This window comes from Arachis ipaensis, chromosome B7, assembly GCF_059453495.1.
Source record: "Arachis ipaensis isolate K30076 ecotype BB chromosome B7, ASM5945349v1, whole genome shotgun sequence".
Taxonomy (NCBI): Eukaryota; Viridiplantae; Streptophyta; class Magnoliopsida; order Fabales; family Fabaceae; genus Arachis; species Arachis ipaensis.
Window position 1 is genome coordinate 92,588,127 of NC_142442.1, and position 26,195 is coordinate 92,614,321.

The following is a 26,195-nucleotide window of genomic DNA, read 5'->3' on the forward strand; positions in this document are numbered from 1 at the left end:
CTATAACAATGAATACCTTCTTATCCTCCCGTCCAACATTGCTACCTTTGTTGAGCCGCAAATTGAACGAAGATAATGGGATTTCCTACGGAGACAGCCAAGGCAGGTCAATCTTTCTTGGGTAGTTGAGTTCTACTCTAACTTCTACATGCCAACCCTGTAGTCTGTTTATGTCCGGCAGAAGCAAGTCCCCATCACAGAAGAGGCCATTCAGCATGCTCTGAGTTTTCCCCCTATTCCAGAAGGAATGGACGCCTTCCAAGAAGCCGCACTTAAGCGCCAGAGGTACCAATTTGACTGGGACTCCGTTCTCGGAGTTATCGCATTACCTGGCAGCCGTTGGATTTACGGATACCACCGTACCCACCCTAAGAGAATCTTAGCTTCAGCACTTACCTTGGAGGCTCGTGTATGGGCACAGATCATGTCCCATTATGTCTTTCTGAGCACTCATGTGTCCGCCTTCATTGCGGACATGGCCGTTCTACTATGGTGCATCCTTACAGACCAACCTCTGAATCTCTCAAGACATATCCGGAATGCTATGGGACACGTACAAATTGCGGGCAACTTTCTTTCCCCGCCTTAGTCTCAGATCTTGTCTCAGCAGCCGGAGTCTCCTACAGAGCTGGGGACACCAAAGCCGTGCTTCCACGGAATGATCAGTATGTCCCTAACGGGAAATACCTCAGACTTCCAGCAGCCACTACAAGCCTTCCTACCGCTCCAGATGAATGTAATCCTTCTTTAACACCACAAGCACCTACGACTGATGAATTGCTCCAGCAGATAATCGAAAGGTTGGATCGGCAAGAACACAAAGCTAAGTTGAGAGAGCACCGTAACGAGCGCCAATTCAAACACCTCAAGGAGCTACTTAAGGGACACTTCAGGGACTCGGATACCCCGAACTCCACTTATTTTACCAGCACTGGGAGCTACTTCAGGGACTGTGGAGACACTGCCACCAGCCCACCCCTGTTCCTGACAGACGGCACCGAGGATGGTGCAAAGCCTTAAGTCTGGGGAGGTCGGTCAGTACCTGACTTCCGGAGGTAATTTCTTTTCCCTAGCACCAATAATTAGGATACTTTAGTTAGATTTTCTTTCTTTTATCGAATAGAATAAATTGCATAGGTTAGGATAGTTGCATGCATGTTCTACTTGATTGAAAAGACAATAAGTTTCTTTTAAGACTCTATCTTTGGAACAAAATTTCACTAATTTTTCAAAATTTTTATGATAAATTTGCTTGAGTTGTATTTGGAACATGATATTTGAGCTAAAGAACATACAACCTGTGAGGATTTGAGCCTTTATGCATGGTTACATTATTTAACCATAATTATTTCATTCTTGTGTGTTTACTTCTCTATGATTGTAATCTATATTTTGTTTTATCTTATATGTCCAATATTTATTATATTTACATGCTTGCACATGATTGAGGCCATTATTTGTTTAAACTCACTTATCCAAATTAAGCCTACCCCTTTTCAATTTCCTTTGTTAACCACTTTGAGCCTTTAAATCCCATTTGTTCTATATTTTACCACATTACTAACCTTAAGCTGAAAAATAACTGTATATTCCAAATTGAACCTTTGGTTAGCTTAAGATAGAATTGTGTGTGCTAGTTAAGTATGGGAAATTGTGGGAACAAAAGTTGTTAAGGGAATGTGTCATGAGAATTTAATGGAAATTTGGATACCTACTCATGTGAAACTATAAGAATTAAAAATCTATGTGCATTGATAAGCTATATTTATTTTAATGTAAAATATATATATATATATATATATATATATATATATATATATATATATTTATATTTATATAAATAAATAAAGGGGACAAAAATTACCCCAATGTTAAATTCAGAATTCAAAGATCAATGCACATATGATAGAATCAAATATAAAGTTGACAAATGAGTATGGATTGAAAAAGGGAATTCTGGGTAGCTAGGTATGAACTTTAAGATTACAATAAAAATATATAGGTTGGGTTGAAGCTTGGGTTAATTAAAGATTCAATTTATTAGCTCACTTGACCAAATGTATACCCCTAACTGTACCTTAACCCCATTACAATCTTGAAAAGACCTCATGATGTTTGCATTGGTATATTAACTGTTGTTGATTAGTTAGGAGAAAAACTAAAGTTAGAAAGCATGATTAGAGAAGGATAGAGTGATTACCCTATACACTAGAGATTAGAGTGTACATACATTATCAGTGAGGGTTCAATGCTTGAATTTTCATGTTCCCTGCTTTCATGAGCTATCTTCTAGAACTTTTATCTGTTTTATTGTATAATGATAGAATTAGTGGAATTTGATTTGTAATTGTTTTAAAGAGCTTATTTACTTTTGATCAAGTGAGCAAGAATCATATAGTTGCATATATATATATATATATATAGGCTTGCATTGCATTTCATGAGTTTCTACATGTTCATACTTATTTCCTTATCTCCTTCAATTAAGCATGAGGACATGCTAATGTTTAAGTGCGGGGAGGTTGATAAACCACTATTTTATGGTTTATATTGTGTTTAATTGTGTGGTTTTATCATGATCCTTACCCACTTATTCATTAAATTAGCATGAAATTTTAATTCCTTCCTGAATTTATAACATGTTTGAAAACTGCTTCCTAGAGACTTTAATTATGTATTTTTAATTCTCCTTTATTCCATTCGATATCGTGATCTGTGTGTTGAGTGTTTCAGACTTTATAGGGCATGAACGAGTTAGAGATTGGAAAGGAAGCTAGCAAAAATGGAAGGAACACAAGAAGTAAGGAGATAACCAGCGAGAAGTGACGCGGTCGCATGGCTCACGCGACCACGCGAAGGAGAGCAAATTGCAGTGACGCGGCCGAATGGCTCACGCGGCCGCGCGGATTGGAAAAGCTTAGGCGACGCGGTAGCGTGGACGACGCGAATGCGTGGCAAGGAAAAGTGCGAATGACGTGTCCGCATGGATGACGCGATCGCGTGACATGTGCGATCTTCATAATTTGCAGAATTCGCTGGGGGAGATTTTGGACCTTATTTCGACCCAGTTTTCGGCCCGGAACAGCAGACTAGAGCCAGAGAATATGCAGAAACAAAAGACAACATTCATTCTACACAGTTTATAGTTTTAGATCTAGTTTTTCCACCTCTAGGTTTTTCTCTCTAGGTTTTAGAATTTTAATTTTGGGAATTGATCTTACCATTGGAACATTGAGAAGAGTTATTTCCTCATCAAGACCTTGTCATTCTAGTTCGTTCTCTTAACTTGGTTTTATTCTTCCATGTTCTTTGCTTTGTTCAATTTTGTCATTTGAATACTTTCATGATTATTTGATACAAGGATTATTTCTTCCATTTTAATTTATTTTTCCATTCCAATAATCATGTCTTCTTTTAATTCCCTTTTATGTGTTATGGATTTATTATTTACAATGAGTGAGTAGTTCCCCCACATAATAGGGAGTTGATTGAAAGGAACTCTTGGGTTGGAAGGATTGAAAGAAAAATTGTAATTGGGTTAAATGTTGGATTGTTATCTAATCTCTAACACCAATCCCTTTGAATTAAGTGGGTTGCAACTCGTGAACAGATCTAGCATTCCAACTTGTTTGACTTTCCCTTACCTAGTAAAGGATAATTAAACAGAACAGCCATTAATTATAAATTAATCTCGAGATCGTTCCATCGATAATAGAGATTCCAACTAATCAACTCCCAGTCAAGGCTTTTATTCATATTATTTAAATTTCCTCTTTTTAATTTTCCCTCTACTTAACTCAACTTCTTGGAACATCTGATTAATAAAATAGCACACTTTTCTGCAACTCGTTGGGAGACGACCTGGGACTCCAACTCCCAGTAATTTTTAATTTAAACTCTCTGTGATATATTTCTAAATTGATAGGCAGATTTTTGGTGAGTTAAGAACTATACTTGCAACGTAACTATTTTAATAATTTTTAATTCACCAATTTCTGCACCTCATCAGAGCCACTTCAACCCACTTCAACAAAGGCCAAAAGCCCAATCCAAGAGACTTGAAGATTAATTGAAGAAGCTTATAAATAGCTTAGAGTTTATGTTAATGGTAGGCTAACAGCATTGAGTACTGAAAACTCTGCCAATTTTACTTTCTCTATAATTTTACTTCTGTAATATATTTTTCACTTTCATTTTCCATTTTATGAGCTATGAACAACTAAACCCCTTTCATTGGGTTAGGGAGCTCTATTGTAATTCAATGGATCAATAATAGTTTTCATCTTCTTCTATCTTTTCTCTTGATTTTGTTAGAAAGCTTTCGATCTTAATTCAATTGGATAGTTGTCTTGACAGAGAAACTATTCATAATTGGGTTTCCTTTGATCCTTGAGAGAGGGATGAGGAAATCATGATAGAAATGCTTTCTCACATTGGATTAGATTGGGGTTTGGATGGATATCGTGACATGTAATCCTACCAATACTTTGATCTATGAATTTGTGTGGTATAACTAGTGACCAAACCTCGTCTCTTCCCATGAGCAATTAAATCGAGACATTCGGCTATTGTTCAAGCTTAGAGAGATTGGTGAGCCAAGACATTAGAATCCAATCACCTATGATTGCTAAGAAAAGTTAATGAATGCATTGATTGAGGAAGAGATGAGAATGATTTGATCTGGAGAATTCAATATCTCCTAAAACCTAATGAATCCCCAATTTTGATCTACCCATTCTCTTTACATTTTGCCTTTTAATTTGATGTTTAACAATCCCCATTCCCTTTTAATTTCTTACAATTTAAGCTTCTGCACTTTAATTTCCTGTAATTTCCCTTGTGCCATTTAATTTCTACCATTTACATCCAGTTATTTACATTTCTTGCTTTTTAAGTTTCCCGCCAATTTACATTCTGCAATCCCAATCTCAAATTTGATTTAGTGATCAACCAACCAATCCCTATAGGATTCGACCTCACTCTATAGTGCGTTTTTAATTGACAAAAATCCGGTGCTCTTGCTGGTGGAAATTTGTTGAGAGACAAGTTTTCGTGACATCAAGTTTATGGTGCCGTTACCGAGGATTGGTTTTGTATTGACAATTACGAAATTGGAGGATAACTAGATTGAGCATTTTTCTTTTCTTTTGTTAATTGAATTGCAATTTCAGCTGTTTATTCTTTTTACCTTCTGCAAGTTTTGCTGTTCCTCTTTATTTCTTTACTTTCCAGCAAGTTAACCCACTAACCATTTGATTAATTAATCTAACCACGCTAACTATAATTTGTTTTAGTGAATTCTGCACTTGCTTTTGCTTGTATTTGTTACTTGTATGACAGGTAGAAGAGGGAAAACTTCAAAACCTCATTTGATAGTAAACCTGAGAGGACCTTCCTTAGATTAAGGAGGAAATCAAGATGGAAAAAGGCTATTAGTGCAGAGGAAGAAGAGGAGGACTTAGACATAAATATGGAGGACGATATGGAGAACCATCATGAGGAAGAAGTGCACAATCATGGCAGAGAGGGTGCAGCCAACTATGCTGGGATGAGAGAAGGGTGCTAGGTTCCTACATTAATCCCAATCCTTGGAACTGTGGTAGCAGTATTCTTAAGCCAGCAATCCATGCCAATAACTTCGAATTAAAGCCACATCTCATTACTCTTGTCCAAAACAACTGCTCATTTGGAGGAAGTGCACAAGAGGATCCTAATCAGTATTTAACCACCTTCCTGAGAATTTGTGATACTGTAAAGTCAAATGGAGTTCATCCAGTCACTTACAGATTGCTTTTGTTCCCCTTCTCTGTAAGGGACAAGGAATCTAAGTGGCTAGAATCCTTTCTTAAGGAAAGCTTGACAACATGGGAAGATGTGGTGAACAAATTCTTAGCAAGATTCTATCCCCTTCAGAGAGTTAACTGATTGAGAGCTGAAGTGCAGACATTCAGGTAGCAAGATGGTGAAACTCTATATGAAACATGGGAGAGGTATAAGAATCTGACAAGGAGATGCCCTCCTGACATGTTCAATGAGTGGGTGCAGTTACATATTTTCTATGAGGGTCTGTCACATGAGTCAAAGAAAGCATTGGATCACTCTTCTAGAGGCTCCCTTAACAAGAAGAAGACCATAAAGAAAGCCATTGATGTCATGGAAACAGTGGCTAACAATGAATATTTTTATGCCTCTAACAGAAGCAACAATAGAGGAGTGGTGGAGCTAAACCACATGGATGCAATTCTGGCCTAAAATAAGATGATCACTAAGCAACTGGCTGATTTGACCAAGCAAATGGAGAAGAATCAAGCTGCAGCCACCCATACTCAACCATCAGCACAAGCAGAGTTTAACACAGAGGAAGGAGTTGACTGGGAGGAAGCCAACTACATTGGAAACTCATCTAGGCAAGCTCATGATCCATACTCCAAAACTTATAACCTTAGTTGGAAGAACCACCCAAACTTTGGGTGGAGAAACCAACAAAACCAAAGCCAAGATCACAGACCCCACAACTCCAACCATTACAATAACTCCACCTATCAACACTCCAATCAAAGACCATATCAAACCACCCAAAACATCTATTCCCAACCACCATATCCAACCCAAAACAACCAGCCTCAACATCTAATTCCCAATCCACCATATGAGGACAGGCTATCCAGACTTAAAGCTATGCTCACAAATCTCTGCAAGAAAGTCCAAGACAATAGAAATTTTAAGGATGAAGTAAGGGCTAGTATGAAAGGTCGAGGAAAGATCATCAAGAAGCTTGAATCGCAAGTAGGACACCTTTCTCAGCAGATTCCTAAATCCACTGACATCTTCCCAAGTGACACTGAAAAAAATCCAAGAGGAGAAATGAAAAATGTGAGATGGGAAGAATGCAAGGCAATCACTATTAAAAATGAATAAATTCTGGAAGAAGACACTAGCAAGCCAACAAAGCACAGCCAAGGAAATCCCCAAGAAATCTTGGAGGAGAAAAAACAAGGAAATGAACATGTACAAGAGAAAGAATTAAAAGAAGAGGAAAGTCCGAAACCCTATGTGCCAAAGGCACCATTCCCCCAGAGACTCAGGTGTAGTGAAAAGGAGAAAACATACACTAGATTCCTGGACATATTTAAGTCTCTTGATGTCAACATCCCTTTCTTTGAAGCCCTCTAACAGATGCCTACCTACATTAAATGTATGAAGGAGCTGCTAGCTAAGAAGAGCACCTTGAAGGGGATGGAAAAACAAGAAGAGCACCTCTAACAGATCCCTTTCTTAGGCTAGTTTCACTAGCCTTTTTCTTTTGTTTTTAGTAGATTTTACGCACTCTCTTGAGCTATAAGTAAGTATTTGGATTAAAAGTTCACGTACACCTTGATTCATTCAAACATGATTAATTTGATGCATTTTCATGAGATTTATGCCTTAATTGCTTCTGTGCTAAGAATGATGCAATCCCTCATGACTTTAGCAAGGCTTTGATGCATGTATTGGTTGATGATAGGTGAAGAAATGCATGAAAAGAAGTTGAAGAAATGGCCATTGAAGGAAGAAAGGGAAGCAACATTGGTGGCCAAAGTTGGACCACCAACGTTGCCTCAAACGTTAGAGAAAAGGACAGTAAAATTTGCTGCATAATTCTAGTGCCCACGTCAACGTTACCTCCAACATTTTCAATACAGTTTGCTTGCTGGAATTCGGAAAATTTTGTTGCGACGCGTACGCATGGGTGACGCACATGCGTGCATTGTGGAGTTTTGATGATCCACGCGTACACGTGGATAGCCAACGTTGGAGGGAATGTTGTTGGTCCAACGTTGAGGCCAACGTGCGCGATAAACATTCAAATCTAGGATTTTTGAAATCGGCATCCATGAGCACGCATGTGCGACACGTACGCGTGAGTGTCGAATTTCGATGATCCACGCGCAGGCGTGGGTGTCGCGCACGTTGGAAGGAGCGTTGCTGGTCCAACGCTGAGGCCAACGTGAGCGAAAACATTTGAAAATTTGGAGTTAGGGAAATTGCATCGACGCGTACGCGTCAGTGACACGTACGGGTGGGCGTGCAATCCTTCCCAACCACGCGTATGCATAGGTGACGCGCACGCGTGGAATGGCAAAAATGGCCATCCACACGCACGCGTGGCCCACGCGTACACGTGACCAGGCGAATGTTGGTTCTCCAACATTGAGTCAAACATTGCTCAAAGTGCCCAGATTCCAATTTTCTTTAAGAAAGCGTTGGACTCAACGTTTTCTATCAAACGTGGACTCCAACGTGGATACCAGAACTCTGCAATTCAACCCCTCTCTTCTCAACAGCATTGGAGCCACTTCAACCCACTTCAACAAAGGCCAAAAGTCCAATCCAAGAGAATTGAAGATGAATTGAAGAAGTGTATAAATAGCTTAGAGTTTAAGTTAGTGGGGGGCTGACAGCATTGAGTACTAAAACTCTGCCAATTTTACTTTCTCTACAATTTTACTTCTACAATGTATTTTTCACTTTCATTTTCCATTCAGAGAGCTATGAACAACTAAACCCCTTTCATTGTATTAGGGATCTCTATTATAATTCAATGGATCAATAATAGTTTTCATCTTCTTCTTCTATCTTTTCTCTTGATTTTGTTAGAAAGCTTTCGATCTTAATTCAATTGGATAGTTGTCTTGACAGAGAAGCTATTCATAATTGGGTTTCCTCTTATCCTTGAGAGAGGGATGAGGAAATCATGCGAGAAATATGATGACTGCGCATCATGTTAGGTTTTTCTATGCTTTTTCATACAAGAAATTGATGATTAATGCTGAATTATTAAGTATTTGAGTGCTTAAGTAGTACATTGCTTTGATCTTTTGAATTAATGAATTTTGTATTAAATAATAGAAAAAGAAGCAAAAAAAGCACAAATTAAGCTCAAAAGAAGAAAAGAAAAATTTTTGGCTACACTCTGAAGTTTGAGCACGCTTTTGGATCCTTAGGCCACGCTTTTAAAAGTGTGGCCCATGACCCATGAAGCCTTGGCATTAGTAACATGATACATTAATGCCTTATGCATGCATTATCATGAATTAATAATTAAAGCATGCATGAATTAAACTTTTATTATTAATGCCAAAAGGTCAATGAATGAATCAAGCTTTACGTTAATTAAGTAATGCATTGGCATTACTAATTAATGTAATAAAGCCAATGAAAGCGTACATGTAATATTATTAATGCCATCAATTCATGAACCATGCGTTAATAATATTTATGCATGCAATGAGCCATTTAATTTGCTAGCATGGGGCCATTAATCAAAAGGAAGCTTAGCATGAATAAAGCAAGGAACGCTGCGCTCTTTCAAGAACGCTCCAACAAGAGTGCTACGTTCATAAAAAGAATGCTACGTTCTCCCATTCAAGAACGCCTGCGACAAATGGAGTGGGAAAATTCAGCTAGCGACGTGTACGCGTGGGTTACGCGTACGCGTCTATGAGCCAAAACACCAGGGACGCGCAAGCGTATAGCACGCATACATGTGGGTGCCCGAACGCTCCGTTCTCCAAATGAACGCTACGTTCTCCTAGGAGTGTGATTCTGGTTCAATTAATTTCACTTCAAGCCCACTTGTACTTCAAGCAAGCAAGCCCACTCAGATCTCTCAATCAAGGCCATAAGATTCATCTAGAATAGTTAATTTTCATTTGATTGTAATTTGTTTTCAATTTCACTTCACTTTGTAATTTAGGCTAGCTTATATATAGCTCTTAGTTTCACAAGAAAAGGAAGGCTGAGGCTGGAGGATTAGAGACTCCAGAGCTCTCTTGGAGGATTAGAGACTCTAGAGAGCTTAGTTTAGAATTTTCTTTTTCCTTTCTGCACTTATAAATTTCAATTGTAATTGAATTCAGTTTAGTTTATGCAACTTAAATTTCTTACATTTCTCTTCTGCAATTTCCTCTTCTGAACTTTTACATGTTTATTGTCTATGCAATCTAATTTCCCTGTACTTCTGCTTCTCAGCCAATTTACTTTCTGCCAATTTTAGATTTCATGCATTTTGAGCTATGATCTAGTGAATTTTCCTTTCTGTCACTTATTCTTGATTTGATTTACTGATTCAATTAGTTTCCCAGCATCCAATTCCATTTACATTTGCTGCAATTTATGTTTCTTGCTATTTAATTTACTGCCATTTACATTTAGTAATTTACAATTTTCAGTAATTTACTTTTTATTTCTCAAATCTCACTCAATTCACCACTGTTAGCTTAACTAGACTAATCACCTCACTAAAGTTGCTTGATCCATCAATCCCTGTGAATCGACCTCACTCTTGTGAGTTATTACTACTTGATGCGACCCGGTACACTTGCCGGTGAGTTTGTGTGGAATCGATTTTCCCTCATCAAAATGCTTTCTCACATTAGATTAGATTGGGGTATGGATGGATATCATGACATGTAATCCTACCAATACTTTGATCTATGAATTTGTGTAGTATAATCAATGACCAAACTTCATCTATTCCCATGAGCAATTAAATCAAGACATTAGGCAATTGTTCAAGCTTATAGAGATTGGTGAGTCAAGACATTGGAATCCAATCACCTAAGATTGCCAAGAAAAGTCAATGAATGCATTGATTTAGGAAGAGATGAGAATGATTTGATCCAGAGAATTCAATATCTCCTAAAACCGAATGAATCCCCAATTCTGATCTACCCATTCTCTTTACATTCTGCCTTTTAATTTGATGTTTAACAATCCCCATTCCCTTTTTAATTTCTTGCAATTTAAGCTTCTGAACTTTAATTTCCTGCAATTTCTCTTTTGCCATTTAATTTCTGCCATTTACATCCAGTTTTTTACATTTCTTGCTTTTTAAGTTTCCCACCAATTTACATTCTGCAATCCCAATCTCAAATCTGATTTAGTTCAACTAGAACATTCTTCCAATTAACATTGATCAACCAACCAATCCCTGTGGGATTCGACCATCCGGTGCACTTGCCGGTGGAAATTTGTTGAGAGCCATATTTTCATGACATTAAGCTGAGGTATCGGAGGTATTATCACATGCAGAGGTGGATCTGTAATGTACCCCTCGCCTATGCTAGGCTCAAGAGCCGCTAATGTAGAGGCTGAGATGGATTGGTGGACCGGGGAAAGGATGACCATGGCCATCAATGTGCCGCCAAAAAAAAGGAAAATTGTATGGTATATCCAGGTCGAACTAGACTGTCTAGTGGGTGTAAGAAGGGTCTGTTACGTAGTACTTATAACCGAACACGAGGTTCCACGCAATACACATAATAACTCCCAGAAGTCAAATCCTCAGCTATGAACAGATGTTCCACCTCATAGAATAGCACTCTCGTTTATATTTGAAGGGAAGAATAAGGGATAAGAACTTGGGGGTTCTTAGTAAGGTTAGGGTTATTAGTTAGGTTTGTTGATTATTTACGATTTATCTGACAGATAGCATAATACAAAAAAATAATAGATAGACAAAAAATACAGAAAAGTATCACACAGAAAAGAATTTCAGAAAACACACACAATCATAGATAAGGCATAATAGAAAAACATGCGCAGACAAGTATGATGCATATCTAGTCCTAGTGTAGGTCATGAGCTCATGTATCGGTTACTATCCGCTCCCGATGTTATCCGGCGCACATGGCCATATATGGAATTTCGAGAGCTAAGCAAAGCTAAGCATGTATAGAAAACCCTCTATGCACGTAACCTCTGTAAGCAAGTACCTCACCATGAACACTCCCAATCTTCATCGGCTGCACCTCCTCACCCATCCCCTCTTGGCGGTGCCTCTCTGTCATACCCCATCCCCAATCTCTTCGTCACACCTGTTGCCTAATTGATGACAGAGCATCTTATACCCTTTTTCATAGCATCTTCTTAGTATTTTTGGTTATAATTTATTTATTTTTAGTATGTTTTAGTGCAAAATGCATCTTTTGGATGCTACTTTGAGTTTTGTGTTGTTTTTATGATTTTAGGTGATTTTTTGGGCGAATTCGGCAGAATCTTGTTCAGAGACGAAGAAAGGATAGCAGATGCTGCCAACCCTGACCTCCATTGATTCGAATGAGCATATCTTGAGCTATAGAGGTCTGACGAATCTATATTTAATGATGATTTTTGGTTGGAATTGGATGGATTTTTATCATATAAACTTGCACTTATTCCCTTGAATAGCATGCTTTTGAACTTTCCTTCAAAATTGTGCTTGATCAAGAAAATATGCTCTTTTATACCTAATTGAATCTATTTTATTCCATTTGCCTTCCATTCAATGCCCTGATGTTGTTGGTGAGTGCTTTCAGGTATATAAGGTAGGAATGGGTTGGAGAAAATAGAAGAAGAGCATGCAAAGTGGAGAAATCAAGAGAAATCAAAGGAGATGAGCTCAGAGACGTGTGCGTGCGCACAACGGACGCACAGCCACCCAAGTAGAGTGCGTGGAGTGCTTCGAACGCATCGGTGTCCATCCCAGCATCACCTAGCGTGCGTGTGCACAGCTGCTTGTGTGTACGCACAGGTCGGGATTTTCGCCGAAGTGTGCGGACGTACGTGTCTGTGCATCCGCACAGGTGTCTACACATGACTTCATTAAAATAGCACGTGCCTCGCGATTTAGGGGCTTTAGAGGCTCATTTCTGAAGTCTTCTATCTCATATTGGAGGGGAAATGAGAACCATAACATATGATGTCATTTAGTATAGTTGAGGAGTAGTAGTAGGAAGCTTTAGTTAGTTTTTTTTTCTCTAAGTTTTTCATCATCTCTATTAGGGTTTATATTAGGGTTTTAAACTCAAGTGCAATTTCTATTTTTGATCTTGGATTTTGCAAGCTTTCATTGTAAGTATTCTCTTGTTATTACTCTTTATTGTTACATTGTTATTACCCTTTCTTCTAATTCAAGTTATAGTTCAATTTTGCTTCTCTCTTGCAATTTAAACTTCTTGTTGATGAATTTGATGTTTGATGCTTGTTACATGCTTTCTTGTGTTATTCTTGTTGATTGAGATCAATTGTTTCTTTTAGTTTCAAGCCTTTACTCATTTTCCTCATGTTTAAGCTTTTTGCCCACTAAGTGTTTGACAAAATGTCAAACATGGTTTTAGCCTAAATTTTTGGTTCTTCGCTTGGGTAAAGTGAGCAATTGGGTTCCTAGAGTTGGAATGTCCAACATTTAGTTTCAATTCTTGGGTTGTTAATTGTTCTTGTTCCCACTAACGCTAATTTTTTGCTAAAGTAATTAGCAAGCAAGTTAGGATTTGTGGGTTAAGGACACTTATGCTCATTTAGCTTACTTTTCGATGTGAGGGTTGATCAAGTGAGACTAATCCATCATAACTGTCATAGTTGTGGTTCCAACAAGGAAAGGACCCTTAGCTCACTCCAAGCCAAGACACTTTTTGATGCTTGATAAACCCATATTTTATGATATATTTTGTGCTTAATCTGAGTGATTTATTCAATCCTTCACCCACTTATCCATATTAATTGCATGGTTTTACTTTCCCTTCCTCATTATGTGATGTATGTGAAAAACATGTTTTCCTATGCTTTAAAATTAATTATTTTAATTACCTTTAAAATTAATTATTTTAATTACCTTTATTTCCATTCGATGCCTCCCAACACCAAACTTAGAGTTTGACTGTGGGGGCTTTGTTTGACTCTGCTTTGAGAGAAGCTTTTTATGCTTCCTCTCCATGGATGCAGAGAGAGATCCTTGAGTTGTAAACACAAGGTTGTCCTCATTTATTTGAAGGATCAATTCTCCTCTGTCCACATCAATCACAGCTCTTGCTGTGGCTAGGAAGGGTCTTCCAAGGATGATGAATTCATCCTCATCCTTCCCAGTATCTAAGACTATGAAATCAGCAGGGATGTAAAGGCCTTCAACCTTTACTAATACGTCCTCTACTTGTCCATAAGCCTGTTTTCTTGAATTGTCTGCCATCTCTAATGAGATTTTAGTGGCTTGCACCCCAAAGATTCCCAGTTTCTCTATTACAGAGAGGGGCATGAGGTTTATTCCTGAACCAATGTTACACAGAGCCTTAAAGATCATGGTGCCTATGGTACAAGGTATTAAGAACTTTTCAGGATCCTGTTTCTTCTGAGGCAATCTCAGTTGATCCAGATCACTTAGTTCATTGGTGAACAAGAGAGGTTCATCTCCCCAAGTCTCAATACCAAATAATTTGGCATTCAGCTTCATGATTGCACCAAGAAACTTGGCAGCTTGCTCTTCTATAATATCCTCATTCTCTTCAGAAGAGGAATACTCATCAGAGCTCATGAATGGCATAAGGAGGTTCAATGGAATCTCTATGGTCTCTAGTTGAGCCTCAGATTCTTTTGGTTCCTCAGAGGGAAGCTCCTTATTGATCACTGGGCGTCCCAGGAGGTCTTCCTCATTGGGATTCACGTCCTCTCCTTCCTTCACAGGTTCGGCCATGGTGATTAATTCAATGGCCTTGCACTCTCCTTTTGGATTTTCTTCTGTATTGCTTGGGAGAGTACTAGGAGGGATTTCAGTGATCCTTTTACTCAGTTGGCCCACTTGTGCCTCCAAATTTCTAATGGATGACCTTGTTTCATTCATGAAACTTACAGTGGTCGTAGATAGATCAGAGACTAAGTTTGATAAATTAGAAGTATTTTGTTCAGAGTTCTCTGTCAGTTGCTGAGTGGATGATGGAAAAGGTTTACTATTGTTAAACCTGTATCTTCCACCATTATTAAAGCCTTGTTGAGGCTTTTGTTGATCCTTCCATGAGAGATTTGGATGATTTCTCCATGATGGATTATAGGTGTTTCCATAAGGTTCACCTAAGTAATTCACCTCTGCTATTGCAGGGTTCTCAGGATCATAAGCTTCTTCTTCAAAAGATGCCTCTTGAGTACTGTTGGATGCAACTTGCATTCCATTCAGACTCTGAGAAATTATATTAACTTGCTGAGTCAATATTTTGTTTTGAGCCAATATGGCATTCAGAGTATCAATTTCAAGAACTCCCTTCTTCATAGGCGTCCCATTATTCACAGAATTCCTCTCAGAAGTGTACATGAACTGGTTATTAGCAACCATGTCAATGAGTTCTTGAGCTTCTGCAGGTGTTTTCTTTAGGTGAATGGATCCACCTGCAGAAGTATCCAATGACATATTTGATAGCTCAAATAAACCATCATAGAATATATGCAGGATAGTCCATTCTGAAAGCATGTCAGAAGGACACTTTTTGGTCAGCTGCTTGTATCTTTCCCAAGCTTCATAGAGGGATTCACCTTCTTTCTGTCTGAAGGTTTGAACATCCACTCTAAGCTTGCTCAGCTTTTGAGGAGGAAAGAACTTGGCTAAGAAAGCCGTGACCAGCTTATCCCAAGAGTTCAGGCTGTCTTTGGGTTGAGAGTCCAACCACACTCTAGCTTTGTCTCTTACAGCAAAAGGGAAAAGCATGAGCCTGTCTTAACAGTATCATAGATCTGCAAGAATTCAGTTAAGAACTGAAAAGGATCTTCAGATGGAAGTCCATGAAACTTGCAGTTCTGCTGCATCAGAGAAACTAGCTGAGGTTTCAGCTCAAAGTTGTTTGCTCCAATGGCAGGAATGGAGATGCTTCTTCCATGTAAATTGGAATTAGGTGCAGTAAAGTCACCAAGCATTCTCCTTGCATTTTTATTATTTTCGGCTGCCATCTCCTCTTCCTGTTCGAAAATTTCTGTAAGGTTATCTCCGAATTGTTGTATTTTAGCTTCTCTTAGTTTCCTTTTCAGAGTCCTTTCAGGTTCTGGATCTGCTTCAACAAGAATATTCTTGTCTTTGCTCCTGCTCATATGAAAAAGAGGGACAGAAAAATAATAATAATAATAGGGATCCTTTTTACCACAGTATAGAGGTCCCTGTGTGAATAGAAGAAAAGAAGAAGAAGAAATTCGAACACAGATGGAAGAAGGGGTTCGAATTTGGGTGAGATGAAGTGTTAGTAGATGAATAAATAAATAGAAGGAGATAAGGGAGAAGAATTTTCGAAAATTATTTTGAAAAAGGGTTAGTGATTTTCGAAAATAGTTTTTGAAAAAGGTTAGTAGTTTTCGAAAATTAAAATAAAAAATTAAAATAATTAGTTAATTAAAAAGAAATTTTGAAAAAGGGGGAAGATATTTTCGAAAATTAGAGAGAGAGGGAGTTAGTTAGGTAGTTTTGAAAAAGATAAGAAACAAATAAAAAGTTAGTTAGTTAGTTGAAACAGATTTGATAATCAATTTTGAAAAGATAAGAAGATATAAAGTTAGAAAAGATATTTTGAAATCAAATTTTTAAAAAAAGATAAGATAAGAAGATATTTTTGAAAAGATATGATTGAAATTAGTTTTGAAAAAGATTTGATTTTTAAAATCACAATTAATGACTTGATTCACAAGAAATCACAAGATGTGATTCTAGAACTCAAAGTTTGAATCTTTCTTAACAAGCAAGTAACAAACTTGAAATTTGTGAATCAAAACATTAATTGTTATTGTTATTTTCGAAAATTTGATATAAAAATAAGAAAAAGATTTTTGAAAAATATTTTTGGAATTTTCGAAAATAACTAAGAAAAATGGAAAAGATTTGATTTTTGAAAAAGATTTTGAAAAAGATAAAATTTTTTAAATTGAAAATTTGATTTGACTCATAAAAACAACTAGATTTTAAAAATTTTTGAAAAAGTCAAATCTAATTTTCGAAATTTTAAGAGAGAAAAAGGGAAAGATATTTTTTTGATTTTTGAATTTTTATGATGAGAGAGAAAAACATGCAAAATGATGCAATGCATGAGAATTTTGGATCAAAGTATGTGATGAATGCAAGAACACTATGAATGTCAAGATGAACACCAAGAACACTTTGAATGTCAAGATGAACATCAAGAACTTATTTTTTGAAAATTTTTATATGCAAAGAAAACATGCAAGACACCAAACTTAGAAATCTTTCATGTATAGACACTATGAATGCAAGAATGCATATGAAAAAACAAGAAAAGACACAAAACATGAAAACATCAAGATCAAACAAGAAGACTTACCAAGAACAACTTGAAGATCATGAAGAACACTATGAATGCATGAATTTTTTGAAAAATGCAAGATGAATATGCAATTGACACCAAAATTTCAACTTGACTCAAGACTCAAACAAGAAACATGAAATATTTTATATTTTTATGGTTTTATGATTTTTTTGTATTTTCTTTTAATTTTTTTCGAAAAAGAAAAATAAGGATTCCAAAATTTTTAATATGAATTCCAGGAATCTTATGTTCTTTAGTCTAAAGCTCCAATCAAAGGGTTAGGCATGGCTTAATAGTCAGCCAAGCTTTAGTATGTAACTCAGACATGACACGCCTGACATACCCTATCCAAAGGAATTAGGCATGGCTTTACAGCCAGCCAGGCTTCAACATGCTTCATGAAACACTAGAATTCATTCTTAAAAATTCTGAAGAAAAATATATTTTTGAAAGATTTTTTTTTTTTGAAAAATTTTTGAAAACTTTTTGAACAGAAAACGAAAAGAAAGTTACCCAATCTGAGCAACAAGATGAACCGTCAGTTGTCCAAACTCGAACAATCCCCAGCAACGGCGCCAAAAACTTGGTGCACGAAATTGTGATCTCTGGTAATGGCTCCAAAAACTTGGTGCTCTAATCTCAATTCATAATTTGTCACAACTTCGATACAACTAACCAGCAAGTGCACTGGGTCGTCCAAGTAATAAGGATAGAAATACTTATGTAATTCATTGGTGAGAATTTTAGATAAGCGTGTAGAGATGCTTTCGTTCCTCTGAATCTCTGCCTTCCCGCTGTCTTCATCCAATCAGTCTTACTCCTTTCCATGGCTGGCTTTATGCAAGGGCATCACCGTTGTCAATGGTTACCTCCCCTCCTCTTGTGAAAATGGTCCAAATGCTCTGTCACAGCACGGCTAATCATCTGAGGTTCCCGATCATGATGGAATAGGATTCACCCTCCTTTTGTGTCTGTCACTACGCCCAGCAATCACGAGTTTGAAGCTCGTCACAGTCATTCAATCCCAGAATCCTACTCGGAATACCACAGACAAGGTTTAGACTTTCCGGATTCTCATGAATGCCGCCATCAATCTAGCTTACACCACGAAGATTCTGATTAAGAGATCCAAGAGATAATCATTCAATCGAAGGTAGAACGGAAGTGGTTGTCAGGCACGCGTTCATCACATTCAGGTTGAAGTGCGAATGAATATCTTAGAAGCGGAATAAGTTGAATTGAATAGAAAAACAATAGTACTTTGCATTAATCTTTGAGGAACAGCAGAGCTCCACACCTTAATCTATGGAGTGTAGAAACTCTACCATTAAAAATATATAAGTGAAAGGTCCAGGCATGGCCGAGAGGCCAGCCCCCATGATCTAAGAACCAGGCGTCCAATGATGTTCAAAGATACAATCCCGGATTCAAAGATGATCCAAAGATGTCAAATACAATAGTAAAGAGTCCTATTTATAATAAACTAGCTACTAGGGTTTACAGAAGTAAGTAATTGATGCATAAATCCACTTCCAGGGCCCACTTGGTGTGTGCTTGGGCTGAGCTTGAAGTCTACACGTGGAGAGGTCATTCTTGGAGTTGAACGCCAGGTTTTGTGCCAGTTTGGGCGTTGATGAACTCCACTTTGCAACTTAGAGAGCTGGCGTTGAACGCTAGTTTGTGTCATCTAAACTTGGGCAAAATATGGACTATTATATATTGCTGGAAAGCGCTGGATGTCTACTTTCCAACGCAATTAGAAGCGCGCCATTTTGAGTTCTGTTGCTCCAGAAAATCCATTTTGAGTGCAGGGAGGTCAGAATCCAACAGCATCAGCAGTCCTTCTTCAACCTCTGAATCTGATTTTTGCTCAAGTCCCTCAATTTCAGCCAGAAAATACCTGAAATCACAGAAAAACACACAAACTCATAGTAAAGTCAAGAAATGTGAATTTGACATAAAAACTAATGAAAACATCCCTAAAAGTAACTAGATTCTACTAAAAACATACTAAAAACAATGCCAAAAAGTGTATAAATTATCCGCTCATTACCCACGCGGACACGTGACAGAGGCCACGCACCAGAAATTGTAGAAAATGCTCCCAGCGAATTCTGAAGCCTGTTTTGGCCCAAATCCAGGTCCAAAAGGCATTTCAGTTTAATATTGCTTTCTCTTATTTACATTATTGTTATTCCCATCTGAAGACATTTTTATTCCAGTAGATTTACTTTCCTCCCTTTTGGTCTTTGTTAAGAAATCATTAATTCAGGAGTTATCAAACTCAAACATGAATGGTAATTGTTATCTTTGTTAATTGAATTGAACTTCAATAATCCCAATCTTTCCTTAGGAAATAAATAGGATTCGAAGATCAACCAATTAATCCCTTAACCTTCCTTTATCTTAGTAAAGGTTAACAAAGTGGAATTAAGATTCAATTCTCATAATCATTGATAAGGATAGCTAGGATAGGACCTCTAATTTCTCATACCTTGCCAAAAGTTTATTTACAGTCATTTATTTATTTTACTTGCCATTTAAATTACTTGTTCTTTATTTACTTTAATTGCTAATTAAACTATTCACTCCTCATTCTCAAAACCCCAATTTACAATCTCCATAACCAATAATAAGAACATACTTCCATGTAGTTCCTTGAGAAGACGACCCGAGGTTTGAATACTTCGGTTATCAATTTATTTAGGGGTTTGTTACTTGTGACAACCAAAACGTTTGTACGAAGGGATTTCTGTTGGTTTAGAGACTATATCTACAACACGACTGTTTTTATGAATTTCTTTACCACCATAAAATCCTAACGTCAATGCTTTCAATCTTTTATACCTTCATATGTTGAATTCTTTTATACTTTACTTGTTTATATTGCATAATCGGTCTTTAATTTCTTAATTAGTTCAATCATTACAATTTTTCATGTTCTTTTATTGCTTTATATGTTGATTTCTTCATTCACACCCCGTTGATCACTACAACCGGAATGGCACACTCATTGTTCTAAAGTACTCCTAGGGAGACGACTCAGGAGTCTAATACTCTCAGTTTTAATTTGGTTTTGCTTGTGACATATCTTGTGAATTTCCAATTTGATTTGAGGGGCCAATTTGTCGGGTTGGGCCTATACATTCAACGTTAAATCCGTTTCTTTGGATAACCGATTTCCTAACCCACATGTGAGTAGGTTACCCCTCATCACTATCAAATTTTGGCGCCGTTGCCGGGGAGTTCACTTTAACTGCAATGAGTGCTACAATTTTTGGTTGTTGTAAACATGTGAATATTGTGAATACTTGATTTTGGTTTGCCACTTGGCACTAATTAGTAAGAGGCACCTCTATCCTAGTATGGATAGAAACTAACACTTTTTGTTTGTTTAGGCCTAAACTAGTAGATATAATTAGAACATATATACGCATTTGTTCATTGCTTTTGTTGATATCGTTGCATTTTATTTTTCCTATTCATCATGAACTATCACCCTTTTGGCTTGGAGTCTAGTTGTTATCATGTTGCAGGGGGTGGCAATTCCGACGTTGGTTCACCTCAAGGTATGGGATGTCAATTTGAGGGAGGCTCATAAGCAGTCAACTCTTGGCAACAAGGACCGTTGCGAGGGCTCTACGATCCTAATTTCTATCAACCTCTCACACCTAGTGGAACATGTCCTCACTACAGTTTTGGCCATCCATATGTTCATGCTCCATACCCTCGACATGAGATACAACCATCATACGCTCAAGCCCCTATACCTTTTCCACCACCAATTCCATCTTCACCCATCTACCTACCGCCATAAGTGGGACAACGTAACTTTCCCCACCATTCCACCGCAATTAACTTCCCTCATGGAGAGCCTAGCTTTCAAGTCCTCATCCAAGAGCAAAGGAAATTTCAAAGGAAGTAAGAGAATTGCATGGCCACTCTTGCCGAAGCTTTGTCGCGATTAGTACCCTCTCACTCCACCCCTAGTAACCTTGCCCCTCCACCCTTGATACACCCATCAACCCCAGAATCTAGCATTAATGCTATAACTCCGAAAGGAAGTGAGCCGCTTAGTAAGGTAACCCCTCAACCCGCTCTTCCGAAGGAGGAATCTATTGATGTGGGTGAAGAATTTATTGAAGATGGGAGACAGGGCAGACTTGAAGAAAATAGCCACTATGAGCTTCAAAAAGGTCTAAGTGATGATGTGATCTTCCAAGTAGGGAACCTTGAGGAGGAAGAAGATGGAAGTAGCCCTCCAAGTCTCCACAATCAAGAGAACAAGTTACCCCACCATGAAGCAAGGGAAGATTTGAAACCACTACCACCTCATGTTAAGTATGCATTCCTTCATAGGGAACATAAATTTCCGGTGATAGTGGCAACCGACCTCTCCGATCAAGAAGAGCAACAACTCCTCGAAGTTATTCAGAAGTATAAAAAGGTAATCGGATGGAGCTTAAGTGACATTATGGGGATAAGCCCTCAAGTGTGCCTCCATCGGATTTTCTTGGAAGAAGGCGCCAAGCCGGTCCGACAATTGCAAAGACGGCTAAATCCTACAATCCTTGACCTAGTCAAGAAGGAAGTGACTCGCCTCTTGGAAGCGAACATCATCTACCTGATTTCTGAAATTGAATGGGTGAGTCCGGTCCAAGTAGTGCCGAAGATGTCCGGTGTAACAATGGTGAAGACGGAGAGTGGAGAGCTTGTGGCCACCCGAGTCCAGAACACTTGGCGAGTGTGCATTGATTACCGCTGGCTGAATCAAGTAACATGGAAGGACCATTACCCATTGCCGTTCATTGACCAAATGTTGGATTGCTTGGCAGGTAAATCCCATTATTGCTTTCTAGATGGATACACAGGTTACTTTCAAATTCACATAGCTCCTGAAGATCAGGAGAAATCAACTTTTACTTGCCCCTTTAGAACGTTTGCGTATAAGAGAACGACGTTTGGTTTATGCAACGCCCCGGCAACGTTCCAAAGATGCATGATTAGTGTTTTCTCGGATCTTTTGGAGGATTGTATGGAAGTCTTCATGGATGATTTCAGTGTGTATGGCAGCTCCTTTGATGCTTGTTTAGAGAACTTAGCTAGGGTACTAGAGTGATGCACCAATAATAACCTTGTTCTGAATTTTGAAAAGTGCCATTTCATGGTGAAACAAGGTATAGTGTTGGGTCATATTGTTTCTAAAGACGGAATTTCTGTCGACCCGGCTAAGATCGATGTCATTTCGAGTTTACCTTACCCCTCCTCGGTGAGGGAGATCCTTCCTTCCTTGGTCATGCAGGTTTTTATCATCGGTTCATCAAGGACTTTAGCAAAGTCGCATTGCCCCTTTCCCGCATACTACAAAAGGATGTAGAATTTCATTTCAATGAAGATTGCAAAAAGGCTTTTGACAAGTTGAAGGAAGCGCTAACCACAGCTTCTATTGTGTGAGGCCCAAATTGGAATCAACCTTTTGAGATCATGTGCGACGCCTCGAATCATGCTGTAGGTGCCGTGCTAGCACAATGTGATGGTAATGCTCCTTACACTATAGCATATGCATCAAAAACTCTGGATTTGGCTCAGTCGAATTACACCACCACTGAGAAAGAGCTTTTAGCCATTGTTTTTGCTCTAGACAAGTTTTGACCCTATTTGCTAGGCCCTAAGGTGGTGGTGCATTCGGACCATGCCGCTTTGATATATTTCCTAAAGAATAAGGAGTCAAAGCCTAGGCTCATTAGGTGGATATTACTTTTGTAAGAATTTGACTTAGAGATCAAAGATAGAAGTGGGTCTCAAAATCTAGTGGCGGACCATTTGAGTCGGCTCGAGCATTTAACTCCAGATCCCACTCCTATCAGTGACTCATTTTCCTTAGATACCTTGCAAGCAATATCCCAAAGCACCCCATGGTTTGCCCCGATAGCTAATTACTTGGTCGCTCACATTTTTCCCCCATAATTTTCAAAGCATCAAAAAGATAGATTGAGAAGCGATACTAAGTATTATCTTTGGGATGATCCACATCTGTGGAGGCGTAGAGCGGATCAAGTAATTAGGAAGTACATGCCAGAATCTGAGTTCCAGTCTATCCTTCAATTTTGCCACTCATCTGAGCGTGGGGGTCATTTTGGCCCACAACGAACAGTGAGGAAGGTTTTAGACTGCGGATTCTGGTGGCCCACTTTGTTTAGGGATGCCAACCAATTTTGCAAATCCTGTCATCAATGCCAAAAATCTGGAAACACCTCTCAGAGAGATGAGATGCCCCAACAACCGATGATTTTTTGTGAGATTTTTTATGTTTGGGGCATGGATTTCATGGGGCCATTTCCAAATTCCAATGGGTTTGTGTACATATTGTTAGCAGTGGACTACGTCTCTAAATGGGTGGAAGCAATTCCTACCCATTGCGATGATGCTAATACCGTTGCTTCCTTTTTGAAAAATAATATTATTTGTATATTTGGGTTACCACGAGCAGTCATGAGCGACCAAGGAATCCACTTTTGTAACAGGAAAATTGAGGAATTAATGAAAAAGTATGGGGTTATTCACAATGTTTCTATAGCCTATCACCCCCAAACCAATGGGCAAGTGGAAGTATCTAACAGGGAGATCAAACAAATCTTAGAGAAGGTGGTTAACCCACAGAGGAAGGATTGGAGTTCTAGACTGGGAGATGCATTATGGGCCTATAGGACTGCTTACAAGACTCCAATTGGAATGAGCCCCTTCCGTATTATTTTTGGGAAACCCTGTCATCTCCCAGTTGAGATCCAACATAGAGCCTTTTGAGTGGTAAAGAATTGCAATCGGGACTTAAAGGGGGCGGGAATGGAGCGTAAGCTCCAATTGAAAGAATTAGAATGCCTTAGGTTGGAAGCATATGAAAATGCTCAGTTCTACAAGGAAAAAGCTAAGGCATTCCATGACCAGAATATAAAGCGGAAGAACTTCAAGATAGGTGATGAAGTGCTTGTATACAATTCAAGGTTGCGATTCATGCCCGGGAAATTGAGGTCTAGATGGGATGGGTCATTTAAAGTGGTAGATGTCAAGCCATATGAGGTGGTGGGAGTGATTCACCCCACTAATGGAGTTAAGTTCAAGGTCAATGGTCATAGGGTGAAGCTCTATCATAATCAACCCAAAAATGCCAAGGAGTTGGAGATCTACCTCCTTGGTGAAGTTCTCAAGTGATTAATGAAGCCATGCAAGTCCAACTTAGGACTCTAAACCAAAGTGCTTGGTGGGAGACACCCCACCATGGTGACATTAATCCAACTCTATCTCTTATTTATAGTCGTTTGCCTTGTTTGCCTTTTTGTGATATAATGATTAGTTCAGGTTTGATTTGATGAATTTTGAGTTGTTCAAGTTGTATTACTTGTGGACTATGAATTTGTGCTTATTTGAATGGTTTGGGGTGGGTATGTTGATATACTAAGGGTAGGAACCTTAGCTTTGAAGAGGAAAGAATTTTCTGAAATAGGGGATTTGTGCGTCCGCACCCACCTGTGCGTCCGCACACGCTTTTTCGTGCCCTCTGGTCGCAGCGCCAGCACAGCTTGTGCGTGCGCGCTGCCCAATTTTCTTTGACATGTGCGTGCACACAGCCGCGTGTGTACGCACACAACCCCTCACATACTCCATCTGTTAGGCTACACAGACGTGTGCGCCCACACGCAACTTGATAGCCCCTATAGTGGCAGTGAGGGAACAGGTTGTGCGTGGGGACAACCTCCCCCACTTCTAGCCTCTGTGCATGCGCACGGACCTGTGTGCGCACGCACATGAGCTTTTGTCCCCAAGTTATAAAAAAAAACCGTCTGTGCGAGCGCACGGTTGCGTGCGTCCGCACGTCCTTCTGGCATCCCTCTGGTGGTAGCAATTGCACGCTATGTGCGTTCGCACCCTTCTAAGTTTTTGTCTCTGTGCGTCCGCACAGGACGCGTTCTGGGCAATAACAGGGCGACCTGCCCTGTTGAGAGGCAGCCTTCTCTTTTTTTTCTTCTTCAAAGCTGCCCTCTCTCCCTCTTCTCTACCCAACCCCGCCGGTCCTGGCCGCCGCCGCCACCAGCCCACCGCTGGCAACCACTCTCTCTCTCTTTCTCTTTTCTTCTCTTCTCTTCTTTTTTTTTCCTTCTTCCTTTCCTTCTCTTTTCTATATAAACCATCGATGAGTTCTCTCTTTCGGTGCTTTCTTTTTCCAACAAACCCAACCGCTGTGATTTCGCAGTGGCTATAAGAAGTGCCATTATTTCCCACCTCATTCTTGTCTTCTCAACCTCTATATCTCAGGTTCTTGCTTTTCCTTTCTTTTTATGTTCATATTTTTTGCACTTGCTCAAACTTCATTAGTTGTTTTCCTTATTGTTTCTTTGTATTGCAAAGTGTTGTTGCTTGATTTTTAGGTTGGTTATGAACATATTTGAGCTTAATTGTGATAAAATTGCACATTGCATACCACATGTTCGATAAAATACCTCAATAAACATTTTGTTTGATTCATATGACTTGGCCATCATATGTGTTCAATTTATCTCTTGTTAGGCATATTATATGAATGCTGCAACTTCTTTTATGACTTTTAATGGTAGAAATTGAAATCACCAATGCAATTCCTTGGTTGATTTTAGTTGTAAATGCATTGTGTTGATACAATCTAAGTTTCATTGTTCATCTTGAATTTTAATTGAGTAACCACTCTACAAATGTTCAAACTTTTGATGATGTCTTGATCAAACATCTTTTGGACTTCCAATTGAGAATATTGTATGCGTGATCACTACTTTTTGAGAATGAACAATGAATAATTCCCTCTTATGGTGCTTGCTTGAAGCTTTGAACTGTGAATTGCCTCAAGCGTGCGATTGCCGTGATATCTGGCCGGTGTGTGTGTTCCAATCGCGCGCATCATTGGAATATACACACTGTGTTTCTTGTAAATCACACTACTTCTATAAGCTCTTTTCACATTACTAGTACTTCCTAAATGATTTTACTCCATTGTTGCCCTATGATCTCGAAGCTCTTTTATTTGTATTTTCAGGATGAGGAAGAAGGGTAAGACACCGGTTCCTCCACCAATTGAGCGAACTA

The 26,195-nt window shown here is 38.7% G+C and overlaps 1 protein-coding gene and 1 non-coding gene across 2 annotated transcripts; both read left to right on the forward strand.

The window, feature by feature from the left end:
- The first annotated feature begins 15,247 nt into the window (after positions 1 to 15,247).
- On the forward strand, positions 15,248 to 15,355 carry LOC148553372 (small nucleolar RNA R71). The gene has a single exon (XR_015893695.1). It is a non-coding gene; the product is annotated as a small nucleolar RNA R71 (small nucleolar RNA).
- Positions 15,356 to 23,927: 8,572 nt separating this feature from the next.
- Positions 23,928 to 24,293, forward strand: LOC107607390 (uncharacterized). The gene has a single exon (XM_016309352.1). It carries the CDS (start codon positions 23,928 to 23,930, stop codon positions 24,291 to 24,293), a length of 366 nt encoding a protein of 121 aa, XP_016164838.1.
- Positions 24,294 to 26,195: the final 1,902 nt, after the last annotated feature.